General features: G+C 43.1%; 1 protein-coding gene and 1 long non-coding RNA gene across 3 annotated transcripts in view; one reads left to right on the top strand and one right to left on the bottom strand.

Moving 5' to 3' along the window:
- Positions 1-7,038, bottom strand: part of HECA (hdc homolog, cell cycle regulator) — a 43,842-nt gene extending 36,804 nt beyond the window's left edge. The window contains exon 1 of one of the 2 annotated variants that reach the window (XM_023633032.2): positions 6,703-7,038. In XM_023633032.2, the coding sequence (XP_023488800.1) occupies positions 6,703-6,937 (235 nt within the window). In that variant the 5' untranslated portion in view covers positions 6,938-7,038. The remainder of the gene's footprint in view (positions 1-6,702) is intronic. The other variant, XM_023633033.2, reaches the window with a different exon arrangement.
- Positions 7,039-7,200: 162 nt separating this feature from the next.
- LOC138921674 (uncharacterized) lies at positions 7,201-10,548 on the top strand. Its single transcript, XR_011434452.1, has 2 exons — positions 7,201-7,841; positions 8,407-10,548. It is a non-coding gene; the product is annotated as an uncharacterized lncRNA (long non-coding RNA).
- The last annotated feature ends 7,723 nt before the right edge of the window (positions 10,549-18,271 follow it).

The raw sequence follows: 18,271 nt of genomic DNA on the forward strand, positions 1-18,271 counted from the left end.
ACCCATATCTGCCAGGCACTGTGCCAAGATCTTTCACATATGTTTTTCTTAATCTTTGAACACACTCCAAAGGGCTGCATCTAGAAAACAGGAGGCTGAGAAAGGTTAAATAACTTGCCCCCAAAGTCACTTTGCTAGTAAGTTATGGTGCCCAGGTTTATACCCAGTTCTGTTCAAACCTCAAGCTTTTTGACTAAAACTCTAAAAATTCTAGGCCTTAATTCTTAAGAGTAGAATAATGGTGCAGACAGAATTTCAAAGGCCAATGCTTTCATCTTCACTATCACCGGTTGCTAAAATACCATTCACCATTATCAGGTACTTTGTTGAATCCTTGTTAGCCACCAAATCACTAAAGATCACAGAGGTCCCCAGTAGAAATAAGTGCAGGAATGCAAAGTTCCCTTAAGTGTGGCAGCGTCTGCTCCAGGCTCTCAATCCAAACAGGGCCCTCCTACTGATGAGACATGGGGTACCAGCGATTCTCAAGCACACTTTTCAAACAACATCACTAGGGACTGGCAAGGCCACTGTGAAGAGCCCTCCAATCACAGCAGGGTCTCACTGGCACACCTCCTTTCCTATAGGGCAGTCTGTCAGCATGTCTCAAAAGCCAAAAATACACATATCCCTTGACACAGCAAGTCCACAGGTAAGAATTTATCCTAAGGAAGTAACTGGATAATGCCCAGAGATGCATTAATAAGAACCTAAGGACCAAACAGATCTTTTTGCAGAATGATCAAATTATGCAAGATGCAGACATATGATGGCAGGCTATGCAATCATTAAAAATGGTAATGCATCTGCATATTTACTGCTCTGGTAAAATGTCCATAAAACAATGCACATGTGAAAAGCAGATTATAAAATACACGATCCTCTTTTTCCAAAAACTGTATACATACTTTTAAAAGTTTGTAAGAAAACACCTTAAAAGGCTCCAAGAATATACTGTATTTCAAAATGCTAACAATGGTGACCTAAGTGATGGGATTATGTGTTTGACTAGAAAGGCAAAGAGAACTTTGCCTATTTTCTTGATTTTAAAAAGATTTTTTTCCCACAATGCCTATTTTATTACTGATAAAGAAAAAATATTTTTAATTAAATATATCCCTTAAAAATGCCAAAGAGCTGGTGATCAAAATCAGGACAGATTTCTTTTTCCTAAAGTCTTCCTTCCAATACCTTCTAGTTCTTTAAATTGCTCACAGCTAAAAGCCTGAAGTAAAGTCATAGGAGGGTTAAGCTGCCAAGAGTTTTCCCAGTTTTAGCTCCTGTTTTCAATTTGGTACAAAATGACATACATTTTCAGACTTACAGAAGAGCTGACATTGAAGGTTTAGTTTCCAGAATTTTAGCTCAGGTCCTCTAACAAGTGAAGAAAGCGTAAGGACTGTGCATGAAACAGCGTGAGCAGAGCGTAGTTTGACTGTAATATACAAAGTGCACACGGGGAATCTCTGAGGGAATTGGCAACAACTCTATCAATCCCCATCACAAAGGCTGATTTCAAAAGACAAGGTCCACAAGTAGCAGATATTTTTAAGGCCTGACAAAAGTAACTTCTAGATAAGGCAAGAAAATGTCTTCCATGATGACAACAGGGCTCTACATACCTTAAATCCCCAATAAATATTCCTTGATTTGAAAATAAACAGCAGATAAACACACTTCATATTCCTTCCAATGAATACAGGTAATTTAAATGTAGTAAGAATTTAAGTAAACACCTAAAAAGAGAAACTACTTAAAGTATACTATAAACCTGGGGTTATAGAAAGTGTGTTCGGTGGCCCAAGCATGTTGAAAAATACGAATCTTGTTTATAGGGAATAGGTGACACTCCAAAAATCTATTTGTAAACAGATGTATGGAACTCAGAACACATTTTCCCATCAAGACAAAGCTACAATGGTGGTTAGCTGCCAGCCTGGTCCACGAAGCCTACTGAGTCGTTAGAGAAAACCACTGAGCCCACACCTGCAGTTCGATGAACGTAGCAGGAGTCTAATGAAGAAACCACAATGCCAGAGGAACAGCTCCCCTCCACGCGGAGGCGAAGGCTTTCAGCCGAGTCCCTCTCCACAGAGCTTCTCCAGCTAAGAGATGCCACCCCCTGGGTCACACCGTTTTCCTGGTATGTCCAGCCCATGTTCATATGAACAGTCGGGGGGCGGGGGTGGGGGGGGGCAGGTTAAAGACCCTGCCTCCAGGTGAGATAACTCTTCAGGGCCGTCTCAGCTGTAGCACTCTCAGCTACAACTGCATCACAGCCAGTTCCTCCCTCTGCCCAATCCTGCTTCCCTCACCCCCACTAGTACTGATGCCAGGACACCTCCTGTACATCAACGTCTGTCTCAAAGCCTATTTCCAGAATCTAAGACAAATAGCTAACACTTAGTAAGTTCATATTACAAGTCAGGCTACAGACAGGTATCTTACGACATATATATGGGTAGGTACTACAATCCCATTCTAAATATGCAGCAACTGAAGCTCAGAGAAGTCAAGCGACTTGCCCAAGGTCATATGGCAAGTAATTTGAAGAGCCAGCACGTGAATCTAGGTCTACCAAACGCAAAGCCAATCATTCTGTAAACTAACTCTGCCTACGACAAAGAGTTGTTGAATAAACTAAAGGAGACTCGGGGCCAGGGATTCCGGTGGCAATGAAGAAGGAGCAGAGTGGTGAAACATAGTCACCCATAAAACAGGAATTTCTGAAAGGACTTGGGATTTAGGCCCATTAAAAACTAGACACTATGAAGAAAGGTTCAGATATTTTTAAGCCTTAAGCAAAAAAAGCAGTGGCCTAATGGAACCAGAATTCCAGAATGAGACTACACAGTTATAATATACTGCATTACTAGACCCTAACAATACTGGTTAGCAAATCCTGTCCACCTGCAAACAAAATGCTACAACGTGTGCAGACAGATGTTTACTATGTAGGAGGAGGATGGTGCTTCCCCATCTTTCACTCCAATCCCTGCAGAAAACTTCATAAACTAGTATCTAAAAAAGTACTAATAAATTTCTTACTAGGAGTACAAAGTCCTTAGAATTAATATTTAACCTACCCAAGATGCACAACTACAACTAGTTCAATTTCTTCAACTACAACCATACCATAGCTTCCCCAAGTTCTCCCTAGCGGCAATCTTCTGTTATAGAATGAGTAGTTATTGACACCTATTGACAAACAGCAAGCAACTAAGAACTAACAGTACCCTGCCCTCGTGGCCACACTGCCCAAGAACTATAAGACCATTGTAGTTCTAAAACCATTCTACAAATTCCAAACAACCACAAATACTACTAACTTTAAGTGAAGTGATTAAGTGTGCATGCCTGCAGATGGAGATCACAACTGACTTGAACAGTGAGAACCAACCATTTAAAAGTTTAGTAGAATGTAGATTTACTACATCCTTGGAATGATGTTTGACTTGTAATATTTATAATCGCAAAATCTAATGTCACAGCTAAGTAAAAAATTGAAATATACTTAAAAATACTATAATGGTCCAATTAATGTCATTTTAAAATTTCAAAGTAATTGGTTATCAGTTGATTCTAAGAGTTTGCACATATCTATTGCCTCTTCTTTTACAAAGTTACCAATGCCACCTCTCCCACCCTGACAGTATAAAGCACAGCTTTAAAGGGCAGGGGGGGTAAAAGCATGTGTTACTTCCTTATTTACCAATATTGCACACAGGAGGCTTCAGCATCCATGTTCAGTTATCAACTGCAGTGACAGGTTCTTGATATTGAGGTGGATCATTCACTGAAACTTCACACTATGTCAGAACCAAGACTTTGTATCATCAAATTCAGCTCACTGCTCTAACAGAAGTTTGTACCTCCTCGAACCCTGATCACAGCAATGTTTGGCCAATTCTTCCTCCCCCGCCTCCCATTCATTTAACAAAACAAGCTTCAAATCAGAAATACATAGTTTCACACAGATACATACAGAACTGCTAAATATACCTGATTGCCACTTCAGAGGAGAGGAATAGTAGGGACATCATAACCAGGTTGATGTTTACGAACAAAGGGATACCACCAGCCTAAGAAAAAATTTCCTCATGCCACCTTAAAGTGGTCTAATCCTTTGGAGAAAGAAGAAAATCAGACAGACAACTTGAAGCTTCCAGACACACAAAAGACAGCAGGGTAAGCCAAAACCACCACCAGAACAAGAATTCAAGCTTCCTGAGGACCATGATGTGCTCTCCTGACTACGCAGCATCCTTTAAAACTCAATACAGTCCCTGCAACACTGTTAAGTGCTTAGTATTTTTAGAGTGAATGAATGATTCACTGATCACTTACTTTTCTTGAGGAACTTTACTAAGCTTATTACAAATGTACTAAGCCTTTAAAACAACAACTGGGCACTAGGCAGGGAAAGGACACACTGAGCCTCACAATAACCCTATTGGGGGGCTAATAAAAATCAGCACAATTCTTTTTTTCAATTTCATAGGCAAGGAAATTGAGGCTCAGAAAGACTGACCTTCCCAAGATGACAAAGCTCTAAATGGCTGAGCCAGGAGTCTTTTTTTTTTTTTTTTTTTAGATTTTACTTTTTTCCTTTTTCTCCCAAAGCCCCCTGGTACACAGCTGTGTATTTTTTAGTTGTGGGTCCTTCCAACTGTAGCATATGGGACGCCGCCTCAGCATGGCCTAATGAGCAGTGCCATGTCTGCGCCCAGGATTCGAACTGGGGAAACCCTGGGCCACCTAAGCAGAGCGCACAAACTTAACCACTTGGCCACGGGGCTGGCCCCCACAAGTCTGTCTTCCTTTCCCTCTGCCACATCAAAACCAAAACGAAGTTTAGAGCTGGGAAAACAGAAGAACTTGGAGAAGACAGTCTGGCCAAAAGCTGTACTATCATTCGCAAATGGGATAAATTTGTTCCTGGAAAAAAAAAATCTTTGATTTCAGTATTGCAGAGAGACAGCCAAAGGGACCCACGGTTGTAACAGGCTACACTTCAGTCTCCTGCGCCCAGAGCACTGTGGGGTTCTTCCCAGCACAGGTGCCCTGTTTAGGAACTGACTGGTATACAATAAAAAATGGGCTTTGGGGGCTGGGCCCTTGGCCAAGTGGTTGGGTTCACACGCTCCACTTCAACGGCCCAGGGTTTCACCAGTCCAGGGCCTGGGCACGGACATGGCACCACTCATCAGGCCACAGTGAGGCGGGGTCCCACATAGCACAACTAGAAGGACCCACAATTAAAATATACAACTATGTACTGGAGAAACTTGGGGAGAAAAAGCAGGGAAAAAAAACATTGGCAACAGTTGTTAGCTCAGGTACCAATCTTTCAAAAAAAAATGGGGGGGAGGGGCGCTTCAAAAGCTGAAAGCTGGGGCCAGCCCTGTGGCCCAGGAGTTAAGTTCACACGTTTTGCTTCGGTGGCCCGGGGTTCACCGATTTGGATCCCAGGTCGGACCTACACACCGCTTGACAAGCCATGCTGTGGCAGGCGTCCCACATATAAAGTAGAGAAAGATGGGCACCGATGCTAGCTCAGGGCCAGTCTTGCTCAGCAAAAAGAGGAGGATTGGTGGCAGATGTTAGCTCAGGGCCAATCTTCCTCAAAAAAAAGATGAAAGCTATAAGTTAAAAGCCAGATATAAGATCCTAAACTCCCTTCATTAAAATATACCTATATTCACTTCCCTGAAAAACTGCCCAAGGAAGCAAAAAGTGTTTGCCCAGCACCCTAGAGTGAAAACATGTCTCTGCAATGACACTGGCCATCTGTCACATGGTCACTGTTCCCTGAGTGCCCCCTCCAAAGGTGCATCCACGCACCGCCTAAGATTACTGGGCTTCCTTCTGAAGACATGAGGCAGAATTGTATAGGGCACGATTTTTTTTCCCTCCAGGCTGAGAACGGAAGTCAAGTTCAGATTCTCTTCCTTCCTCCAGCAAGCAAGAGAATTCAAGAGCACTCCCCCTACACACACACACTCCCGCTACCACACATTCTCCCCCTACACCCTACACACACACCCCGTCTACACACACACTCCCCCCCAAACACACACTCCACCTACACACACTCACTCCCCCTACACCACATATTCTCCCCCTAAACACACACACACTCCCCCTACATACACACATTCTCCCCGTACACTCATTCCCCCTACACACACACACACTCCCCCTACAACACACACAGTCCCCCACACACACACTCCCCCTACAACACTCACTCCCTCTACACACACACGCTCCCTCTACGTATACACACTCCGCCTACACACACTCCCCCTACACATACACTGCCTCTACAACACTCACTCCCTCTACACACACACTCCCTCTACAACACACACTCCGCCTACACACACACACACTCCCCCTACAACACACACTCCACCTATACACACACGCTCCCCCTACAACACACACTCCACCTATACACACACGCTCCCCGTACAACACACATTCTTCCCCCACAACACACACACACTCCCTCCACACACACAGTCTCACTCCCCCTACAGACACGCGCGCGCGCCCCACAGGAAGCACGCCACCTGTGGCATCGGACCGGAGAGCCCTCCCCGCCGGGGAAGGAAGGCCGGCGCGAGAGGAGCGCAGGAGCAGGGCCCCGGCCCGTCCCCCTCGGCCGCCCCCGCCCCGCCGCGCAGCCCGCCTCACCGTTCCTGGCGTCGCCCGCTGCCGCGGCCCCCGCGGCGTGGGCGGGGTGGGCGGCGCCCGAGCTCGCGGCCCCTGGGCCGCCGGCTCCCCCGGGGCCCGGCGCTCCCGCCGCCGCCGCGCCACCCGCCGCCACGCCGCCCGCCGCAAGGGCCGCGGCCCCATTCTCCTGCTCGTCCCCGCTGCTGTTGGCGCGCTTGTTCTTGCGGCCGCCCTTGCCGCTCCGGGGGTTGGGCATGGCGCGGCGCCCCGCCGTGCGGCCGCGGCCCGAGGCTCGCGGGCGGGCGGGCGGGCGGGCCGCCGCGGGCGGCGGGCGCGGCTTGTTTTGATTCGGCTCCGCAGACTCGCTCGGCCCCGCCCGGCGGCGCGGGCGCCCGGCCTGGCCGCGCCCACCGCTGCCCTCGCGGCCGCCGGCCCGCGCGTGACGTCACGCGGCGCCTCGAGTGACGCCGCGGCGCCTCGCCGGAAGCGGCGTCCCCACCGGAAGCGGCCCTCGCGGCTCCTGGTCCCATGTATGGGCGGCGCCGCGGCAGTGGCGGCCGGGACGGCGGCCGGGTTGGCGGCTGAGGGCGGCCGCGCCGCAGGGCGTGTTGTGCGCTCTCTTTCCTGCAGCGCCGTTCTGCCTCTCTCGATTTCAGTGTCAGCAGCGTTGCTTTGTGGAGCCCATGTCTTCTGCCTCTTTGCTAACCCGCTCCTCCCGCCGCCCGGCCGGCTCGGACGCGCTCTTCCTCAGGAGGCCGCCGCGCGACGCGCCCCGGAGCAGCTGTCGCCAGCGCCGCCCGCCCGTCACCTCGTGGTGCCGGCGCGCGTGGTCCCCCGCGGCTGCGGGAGATCGTACCTGCCCTGGGCGCCTCAGGGAACAGCTAGCTTACTACTGCTGCATGTTGAAATTAGCTTCTTTTCCCATGAACTACGGAGGAAATCTGTTAGCTGACACTTTACGGTCTTCCTAACTAACGCAGCTGTTCAGTAGAGGCTCTGTGGCTGCGTCGTGAAGCAGAAACAGACGGAACAGCAGAGAAGGGCGCCCTTCGCGTGCCCACCTAGTGGGGGCTTCTGATCGGGAGCTCCGCGTTCGTAGCGGAGGGCCCAGCCACGGGGGAGCCTGGATGTTCCGGAGCGAGTGCTGGTTGGACTTTTCGGTAGGAAAGTGGTGAACCTTTTAGTTCTCTCCTATTTGTTATATTGGATGGATGGACAGATAGATAGACATTTTGTCCCTGCATGTCATTTGTTTCTCCCCCACCCCGACACCCTCTAAGCACTGGGAGAGCAAGGACTGACACTATCTTTCCGGCCAGCTGCAGAGCCGCGCCGAAGGCCCGAGCCACAGTAGGTGTTCAGTAACCATGTGTTGCATGGAGGATGCCTAACGCTCTTCTTCTGGCTACATGTTTCTGAACCTTAAAGTCTCAGCTAAGTCATCAGTTCTCTAGGAAGTCGTCTCTGACAGCCCAGAGCTAGACTCGTCGTCCTCACATGCTCCCTGTACCTTCCCTACCACAACAGCTTGCTCACACGGTATTGAAATTGCCTGTTTACTTGTCTCTTGTCCAGTCCCCAGTAGACCATCAGCTCTGTGATGGCAGAAACTGTGTCGGTCACAGTCCTCATTGTATCCTTGGTGCTTAGCAGAGTGCATGGTACACAGTAGGTGTTTAATAAGTGCATGACAAATACCTGAATAAATAAATAAATGTTTTGAAGGCAGGTGCAGCAGGATTTCATGGCCACTTGGATGTGAGGTGAAGGGGAGAGAGAAATCAAGAAATTTTGGAAACTGGAGGAAATGATGATGGTAGTTAATTAAATGGGAACTTCGGAGGGAGGACCGTGCAGCTGCGGAGGAAGATGGGTTAACTCGGCCCTTTCTGACAGCGCTTAATTTCATTACTGATATCGCTCACTAGAGCCGACTGAGAGATCTCAAAATATTTTGGTGACCTGGGCTTTGGCTTTTCTTTTTTCTTCTTGTTTTTTTTTTGAAAGTGGTGAGAATGAAGAAGCTTTGTGTTAGAGTACAAGAAAATTGAGGTGATTATTTTCTTGAATAAGCAATTTGTTGCCATGCCATATTGGATCAGAATAATCGTGCGTGTGCCCTGCCGACAGACCTTTACACTGGCTGCGCTCTACCTCCACATAACTGAGACTTAGGAATTGGAAGCTTTCCCACAAAAATATCCTAATTGGCTCAAAGCACACACACGTCCAGCCGCTGCTGTTCTTGTTAATTGTGTGAGCCACCTCCTCATTCAAAGTGAAACAAAATGAAAAGGAGGAAGGAGAAGTTGGGCCACTTCTTCCATGCTCAACCTTGATCATCTGTTTTCATCCTTAGTCAAATCCGATGCAGAAGTTATAGTTCCAATTTTATTGCTACCAAAAAAAGATGTGCTAAAAACAAGATGTTAGAAAGAAAATTCAGGTGAGGTTAAAAGACTCCATTTCCTACTTCCGTACGACGTGGAATTTCACAGGAATCCTGGCCCTTTTATCTTTCCCTTTCCCGCACCGTTTCTGAAGGAGCCAGAGAGAGAACCTACCTAAAGAGCAAAAGATGGATGATGACCCAAAGCCCTCCCCACAGATGCTTCCAGAAGGGACTGTGAAGAGTTCTGGGAAATGGAGGATGCCACTGTGCTCTGTAATCCACACCTGGCTTCTCTTCCTTCAGTTTCTCTGATGAACTCATGTGCTCTGAAATAAACTTCAGAAAAATTAGAGCTCTGCCCAAGGTCTCCATCACCTAGGTCTTTGCAAAATTAATAAAACACAGCAACAGATCAAGATCATCAAAGGTAAACAATTCACACCCTTGAGAAAAGGGCAAGCTAACCTTCAGGGCTGCAGTGGAACAAGTGATCATTGTCTCAGTGCTCTAGTTTTATTTGTTTTTTTGCTTGACATTTGTGCCTGTTTTCTGAACTCTTGGAGTCAACTAAGTCATCTGGGCTAGAATTAGCCTGATCTGCTAAAGTCCCTGCGAGTGGGAATACCTGAACAGTGTGTGTTAGCTCCATGCGTCAGTTTCATCTTCTAGAAATAGCCTCTCCTGTGCCCACAGGTTTCCTTTGAGCATTATGGAATACTAATTCAAATAATATAGATTACTAAATGCCATAGATCTGCTCTCCCATTAGGCTATTCTCAGTTATGCATATTAATATTTTTCTCAAATATGTACCCTCAAAATCTCTTTCCAGGCCTTCAATTACATTATTTTCATAATCTATAGAAGCAGTCTCATAAATGATGAGAATTCGGATCTCAGTGACGCTGAACTGGCTGCTTACTCCAACCTCCATGCCTTCTTTGCTTGTACTGTTGTCCCAACTCAGTGTCAACGCTGTCCTGGGTCCCAGTGATCTAAACAGGGAGCTCCTTTCAAGAGAGAGACAGAGTATAGTCTTTTTCAAGACAGGCTTCCCTATGCTCAACTACTCTATTCTCTCTTACTTCCCACCTCCTTGTGCTCACCACCCGGCTACACTGATGTTTTCCACACTATGGGACATACTCCCTTGGCAGGTTGTAAAATCAGTTCAGAGGGTTTCTATTAGCAATTTTTGAAAACTCAAACAATACAAAATATCAGAATTCATTACATACAGAAATTAAGTATTGAATGTAAAACACATTATTTTGTAAAATTTAGTGCACACACAACGCGCGCACATTTATACTAAGTCATAATGTAAAGTCCATCTCTCATTGTGGGTGCAAGCCAAAAAAGATCCAAGAGCCACTGGCTATACCATGTCATGAAGTGTTTGATGTATATAGGCTGTCTTCCCACTGTCTTCTCACCTCAGGGAGAGCATTTTATCTCCCCAAGTATATTTTAAATTCTCCGAAGACAGGGAGCATATCTTTCATCTTTTATATTTCATTCTAGGAACCTACTGTCAAGAGTGCTTTGCTTGCAGCTTTCATGTATATGTGAAAACAAACAAGCCAAACTTCAAGACCTGGAATTCTAATGAGGGAGGGTAACAACAAACTCGTCTGAAACAAAAATTAATCAACTATTAACCTGAAAATAAAAGAAACAAAAAGATGACGGGTTGTATTTTGTTTTGTTTTGTTTCCTTTGGGGGTGGCTGGAAGGCTCCCCTCAGATCCCCAGAAGATGGAGGAATTGGTAGAGGCTGGAGCTGTCAGAGAAGGCTTCATGGGAAAGCCTTGAAGACCAGCCTTTTGAAAAGGCATGAAAGCCAGAACGAAGACGGAGCATACAGAGGGAGAAGGGACCACAGAGACACTGGTGTTTGTCTGGTAGAGCTGGAATCAGATCAGGATGGACACAGTGCAGCAGGAGACACACAGCAGGTTACAGGCAGATGGTGAGGACAGGCGAGGAAGCCAGAACTCACCACACCTTCCCCATCTGTCTTCCTTGCCTTTTTCCTTGAAAAAAGTACTTAATTACGTAGTACTTAATTACTAAGCCGTATACTTTTTATGTTTATTATTATAAGATGTATTTTATTTTTGTCTATTTACTTTGTTTACTATCTTTCCCCATTAGAATGTAAGTTTCAAGAGGGTGAGAATTTCTCTGTTGAATCCTCAGTGCCTAAAATAGCGCCAAGCATACATTGTGTTCAATACGTATTTGTGGAAGAAAAGAACATATAGAGGACACCTAAAACCAGACCTGAAGACAAAGAAAGGAGCCTCTAAAAGCACATTACTATGTTTTTGGTAGATCTCACATCCTTCCCCTATAGTTAGCATGGTATTTAAACCAAAAAGTGTGGCTCTATTCGAGATCAGCTTTGTGTAACAAGGGGCCATAAGACAGCAATAGCTTCTTGAGCAATTTCAGTGGCCATGCAATTATCAACTTCTACACCTTGTGTTTCTGATATCTCCTCTGGAAGCGGCACCAAAAGTTCAGACTTATCACCTAGATTTCATCTTCAAGATCTCCGGTGTTTCTTCCCAATTTTTCTATGCTGCCATTCTAAAGCACAAGTTAACCACAGTGCATTGGTCCTTCCTTCCCCTGTCTGCAAGATTTCACTGAAACAATACAGCATTGGCCTTCTCTGAATTCCTGTTTTGACGCTGCACTAGTTATCTATTGCTGCCTAACAAATTACCCCACAGTTGAGTGGTTGAGAACAACAAACGTTTATCTCACAGTTTTTGTGAATCAGGAATCTAAGCAAGGCTTAGCTGGATCCTCAAGCTTAAGACCTCACACAAGGCCACAGTCAAGGCATCACCCAGGGGCAGAGCCACTTCCAAACTCAGGATTCCGTTCCTCAGGACTGCTGGCCAGAGGCCTCCCTCTCTTCCCTACCAGGCAAGGCTCTGCAAGGTCAGCTGGCTTCAGCTGAGTGAGTCAGCCCAAGAGCAGGACAGGGTAAGCAAGCCAGTCTTCCTGTAACCTCATCTCAGAAGTGACATTCATCACATTTGCTGCACTCTACTCCTTAGAAGCAAGCCACCAGGTTCAGTCCACGCTCAAGGGGAGAAGATTATGCATGGGCGTGAATATCAGGGGATGGGATCATTGAAAACTATCTCAGATGCTACCTACCACAAGTGTGTTAACATATGGCTTGCAATCCACATTCTAATTCCTAAGGGCTTCGGGTGTAGTTTATAAGACAAGAAAGTGGATTGTGGTAATCATTTCAGAACATATACAATGTATGATATACATACATTCAGAATGTATATCAAAACATCTGTCTTTGTACCTCATAAATATATACAGTTTTTATTTGTCAATTATACCTCAATAAAACTGTGGGGAAAAAATAAGACAAGAAGAATGAGAAAAGGTATAAACTTATTTTAGTTCTTTCTTTGTAAATTACTGTTTTAACTAATCAATCTTGGATGATCTTGGATGATTAAATTTCATAAATTTAAAATAACTTGCAAAATGATCTTTATTTAAACTGTTCAATCTTCTGTGTTCAAAACACCATTGATTTTTAGAACAAGCATAATCAGGGTAGTATGTTATCAGACCTGAAGGCCTGCTTCAAGGATACCTATTTTTTTAAGTACTAAAGCTACTTCTATGCCTGTTTCTGGAGTTAATTTTGATTGATGTTGAATATATTTCTCTCTCAAGATCCCTCCTTCTCCTTTATTTCCACTTAGAACGATTTCTACCAAGAGTATCCTGAGGAACAGTTATATAAGATGTGCCTCTATTTCTGTGGTTAAATATCTAGGAAACGCTGTATATTTTATGAGTCATAATATAAATTAGCATAGTAACGATCCTAAGAAGTTTAGCAGTAAAGAAACCTGCTTACTCTCAACTTGGAATTTCCTAAGTCTGTGCAACCTATAAATCCCTTTGCACATAATGCCCATTAGTATCCTGTGATTAATTAGTTCTGCTAAACTAGGAAACTGGGTTTCCCTAGTTTTGGGAAATAGTGCCTTAGAGCAAAAAGTACCTACTTCTAGCATTAGCATTCAAGTCAGTTGATGCAATAGTGAAAATTCACTTGAAAAGGTAGAAATTGGATCCGTCTTGTAAACATTACCAGTTCTTTTGAAAACATCTTGGGAAAACCTTTAAAACTCCATAAACTCCAACTGTTATAATGATATAAATGCATTAAGTACTAATTATAAATGATGTTAGGCAGCTGAATATATATGATACTACTTCCATTTTCAGAAACATCAATTATGCCAGCGTCGTTCTGTTGAACAAAAAAGAAGTGTCGACAACCTAGTAAGGACTACTTTTTATAAAATGGGAAGACATCTTTACCAGTGTTAGAACCAGAAGCAACTTCCAACTTTTGTTCAGAACCCTTAATATAGTAAGTACTATAGAATCTAGAAATATGCTGCCTTATACCCTCTGAATATGATAACGGTTCTTTTCTTTACAGCCCCATGAATAATCAGTTTCACCTTTAGTCCAGTAATAACAGCTGTGATGTCTGTTTCTGGAGCTAATTTTGGTTTATCTTGAATAGAATTCTCTCTCCAGATTTCCCTTGCTCCTGTGGAGTATTCATTCTGAGCCCTCAAATGCAAACATGGTGCCGCATGGATTAAAGATGGCCACAAACTGGCCACTTGTCTTCAACAGATAGTCTGCCTCCTCTCCCCTCGAATCTGATCTGGCCGTGGACGTGCTTTGACCAACTAGAGATGCAGCAAAAGTGATGTTGATCTAGTTTGGATCCCAGCTTCTGTTTGTACTCTCTTCAGAGCCACCACTGTACCTTAAAGGGACTTGAGCTTGACTGTGGAATGAGGAGAGGCCATAACTTATGTGATGAGAGGTGACAAAGCCTCTCTCCTTGACCAAACTTGATTTGGGCTCCTCTGAGTCCTCTTTTTGACTGGACCCTGACCTTGGACTCTGTCCTTGGCCTGCCGAGTCCAGTTTTAGAAAGAACTCTGCTGTCAGTTCTGCTGACTCAGTTTATTGAAAATCCCTCACTCTTGGGATCTGATCACCCTCATGTCTTATCCCCATGGCCTGCCTTCAGCAAGAATCCTGTAAGTTGCATTAGCCAGAATCTCCCTACTCCTGATGTGTCCTCTTAGTAATCTTCTATCCACTGACCCCCCCCCAACCAGCTCCTTGGCTATAAATTCCCACTTTTCCTTGTATTTGGAGTTAAGCCTGATCTCTCTTCTCTACTACAAAACCCTGCTGGAGTAATCCAACTAAGTAAAGTCTGCCTTAACACCTTTTTTCCCCCCAGTCCAGCCCTCTCTCATTTTATTTTATTTATTTATTTATTTTACTTTATTGAGGTCATATTGGCTTATAATACAGTAAGTTCAGGTGTACGTTATTATATTTCAGTTTCAGTGTAGACTGCATCATGTTCACCACCAAAAGTCCAGTTTCCATCCATCACCATGTATATGTGCCCCTTTACTCCTTTCGCCCTCCCCTGGCCCCTTTCTCCTCTGGTAACCACAGTCTGTTCTCCACATCTATGTGCTTGTTTGTTTATTTATCTTCCACATATGAGTGAAATCATACAGTATTTGTCTGTCTCTGTCTGGCTTATTCCACTTAGCATAATATCCTCAAGGTCCATCCACATTGTTGCAAATGGCACAATTTCATCTTTTTAAGGCTGACTAATATTCCATTGTATAAATGTATACACACCACATTTTCTTTATCCAATCATCCATTGATAGGCACTTAAGTTGTTTCCAAGTCTTGGCTATTGTGAAATTGTGAATAATGTTGCAGTGAACATAAGGGTGCATCTATCTTTTTGAATTAATGTTTTCATTTTCTTTGAATAAATATGCAGAAGTAGAATAGCTGGATCATACGGTATTTCTATTTTTGATTTTTTGAGAAATCTCTATACTGTTTTCCATAGTGGCTGCAGAAGTTTGCATTCTCACCAGCAGTGTATAAAGGTTCCCTTTTCTCCACATCCTCTCCAACACTCGTTATTTCTTGTCTTTTTAATAATAGCCATTCTGACAGGCATGAGATGATCTCTCTTTGTAGATTTGATTTGCATTTCCCTAATAATTAGTGACATTGAACATCTTTTCATGTGCCTATTGACCATCTGTATATCTTTGGAAAAATGTCTGTTCCAATCTTCTGCCCATTTTTGATCAGGTTGTTAATTTTTTTCTTTGAATCGTATGAGTTCTTTAAATATTTTTGAAATTAATCTCTTATCAGATACATGACTTGCAAATATCTTCTCCCAGTTGGTGGATTGTCTTTTTGCTTTGTTCATGGTTTCCTTTGCTGTGCAGAAACTTTTTAGTTTGATGTAGTCCCACTTGTTTGTTTTTCTTTTGTTTCCCTTGCCTGAGGAGACATGGTATTCAAAAAGATGCTGCTAAGACTGATGCCGTAGAGTGTTCTGCCTATGTTTTCTTCTAGGATTTTATGGTTTTAGGTCTTATGTTCAAGTCCTTAATTCATTTTGAGTTAATTTTTGTGTATGGTGTAAGATAGTGTTCTACTTTCATTCCTTTGCGTGTGCCTGTTCAGTTTTCCCAACACCATTTATGGAAGAGACTTTGCTTTTTCAAAACATTGTTTGTTCTTGGCCCTTTGTTGAAAATTAGCTGTCCATAGACGTGTGGGTTTGTTTCTGGGCTATCAGTTCTGTTCCATAAAGCTATGTGTTTATTTGTCTGCCAGTACCATGCCATTTTGATGACTGTAGCTTTGTAGTATATTTTGAAGTCAGGGATTGTGATGCCTCCAGCTTTGTTCTTTTTTCTCAAGATTGCTTTGGCCAGTTGGGGTCTTTTGTTGTGCCATATAAATTTTAGGATTATTTGTTCTGTTTCCATGAAAAATGTCATTGGGATTCTGAGTGGGATTGCATTGAATCTGTAGATTGCTTTAGGTAATATGGACATTTTAACTATGTTTATTCTTCCAATCCATGAGCATGGTATATCTTTCCATTTCCGTATATCTTCTTTGATTTCTTTGAATACTGTCTTTATAGTTTTCATTGTATAGGTCTTTCATGTCCTTGTTTAAATTTATTCCTAGATATTTTATTCTTTTCGTTGTGATTGTAAATGGGATTGTATTCTTGATTTCTCTTCTGCTAGTTAGTTGTCAGTGTATAGAAGAGCAACTGACTTTTGTATGTTGATTTTGTATCCTGAAACTTTACTGTATTAGTTAGTTATTTCTAGTAGTTTTTTTGGTGTATTCTTTAGGGTTTTCTATATATAAAATCATATCATCTTCAAATAGTGACAGTTTTACCTCTTCCTTTCCAATTTGGAGCCCTTTCAGTCCTTTTTCTTGCCTAATTGCTCTGGCTAGACTGGCAAGAGTGGACATCCTTGTTTTGTGCCTGTTCTCGGAGGTATAACTTTCAGTTTTTCACTGTTGAGTATGATATTGGGTGTGGATTTGTCATATATGAGCTTTATTATGTTGAGGTACTTTCCTTCTACACCCATTTTATTGAGAGTTTTCATCATCAATGAATGTTGGATCTTGTTGAATGCTTTCTCTGCATCTATTGAGATGATCATGTGATTTTTACTCCTTATTTTGTTAATGCGGTGTATCATGTTGATTGATTTGCATATGTTGAACCATCCCTTCTTCCCTGGTATAAATCCCATTTGATCATGTTGTATGATCCTTTTAAAGTATTGCTACATTCGGTTTGCCAATATTTTGATGAGGATTTTTGCATGTATGTTTGTCAGTGATAGCGGCCTGTAGTTTTCTTTCTTTGTGTTGTCCCTGCCTGGTTTTGGTATCACGGTAATTTCGCCTTGTAAAATGATTTAGGAAGCATCCTATTCTCTTCAATTTTTTGGAATAATTTGAGAAGGATAGGTATTAAACCTGTTTTAATTTTTGGTAGAATTCAACAGAGAAGCCGTCTGGTTCTGGACGTCTTCTATTTGGGAAGTTTTCATTACTCTTTCAATCTCTTGTGATTGTTCTATTCAGATTCTCTATTTCTTCTTGATTCAGTTTGTATGATTCTAAGAATTTGTCTATTTCTTCTAGGTTATCCAGCTTGTTGATGTATAGCTTTTCATAGTATTCTTTTATAATTTTCTGTGTTTCTGTGGTTTCTGTTGTAATTTCTCCTCTTTCATTTCTGATTCTATTTCTTTGAGCCTCTTCTCTTTTTTCTTGGTGAGTCTAGCTGAAGGTTTGTCAATTTTATTTACCCTTTCAAAGAACCAGCTCTTAGTTTCATTCATCTTTTTTATTGTCTTTTTAGTCTCTATTTAATTTGTTTCTGCTCTGATTGTTTTTTTTAGGAAGACTAGCCTTGAGCTAACTACTGCCAATCCTCCTCTTTTTGCTGAGGAAGACTAGCCCTGAGCTAGTGCCCATCTTCCTCTACTTTATACGTGGGATGCCTACCACAGCATGGCTTTTGCCAAGCAGTGGCATGTCCACTCCCGGGATCCGAACCAATGAAACCCGGGCCACCAAGAAGCAGAATGTGTGAAGTTAACTGCTGCACCACCAGGCTGGCCCCCTGATTTTTATTATTTCCTTCCTTATGCTGTTCTTGGGCTTTCTTTTTTCTTTTTCTGGTTCCTTTAGGTATAGTGTTAGATTGTTTATTTCAAAGTTTTCTTGCTTTTTCAGGTAGGTCTGTATTGCTATATACTTTCCTCTTAGTACTGTTTTTGCTGCATCCCATAAGTTTTGGTATGTTGTGTTTTCATTTTTATTTGTATCCAGGTAATTTCTGATTTCTCCTTTGATTTCTTCATTGATTCAATAATTGTTCAGTAGCATGTTGTTTAGTCTCCACATATTTATGCCTTTTCCAGCTTTCTTCCTGTAGTTGATTTCTATTTTCATACTATTGTGATTATAAAAGATGCTTGATATGATTTAAATCTTCTTAAATTTATTGAGGCTTGTTTTGTTTCCTAATATATGGTCTACCTTTGAGAATATTCCATGTGTACTTGAGAAGAATGTATATCCTGCTACTTTTGGATGGACTGTTCTCTCTATATTTATTAAGTCCATCAGGCCTAGTGTTTCATTAAAGCCCAATGTTTCCTTGTTGATATTCTGTCTGCATGATCTATCCATTGATGTAAGTGAGGTGTTAAAGTCCCCTAC

This window comes from Equus caballus, chromosome 31 (genome assembly GCF_041296265.1).
Source record: "Equus caballus isolate H_3958 breed thoroughbred chromosome 31, TB-T2T, whole genome shotgun sequence".
Classification (NCBI taxonomy): domain Eukaryota; kingdom Metazoa; phylum Chordata; class Mammalia; order Perissodactyla; family Equidae; genus Equus; species Equus caballus.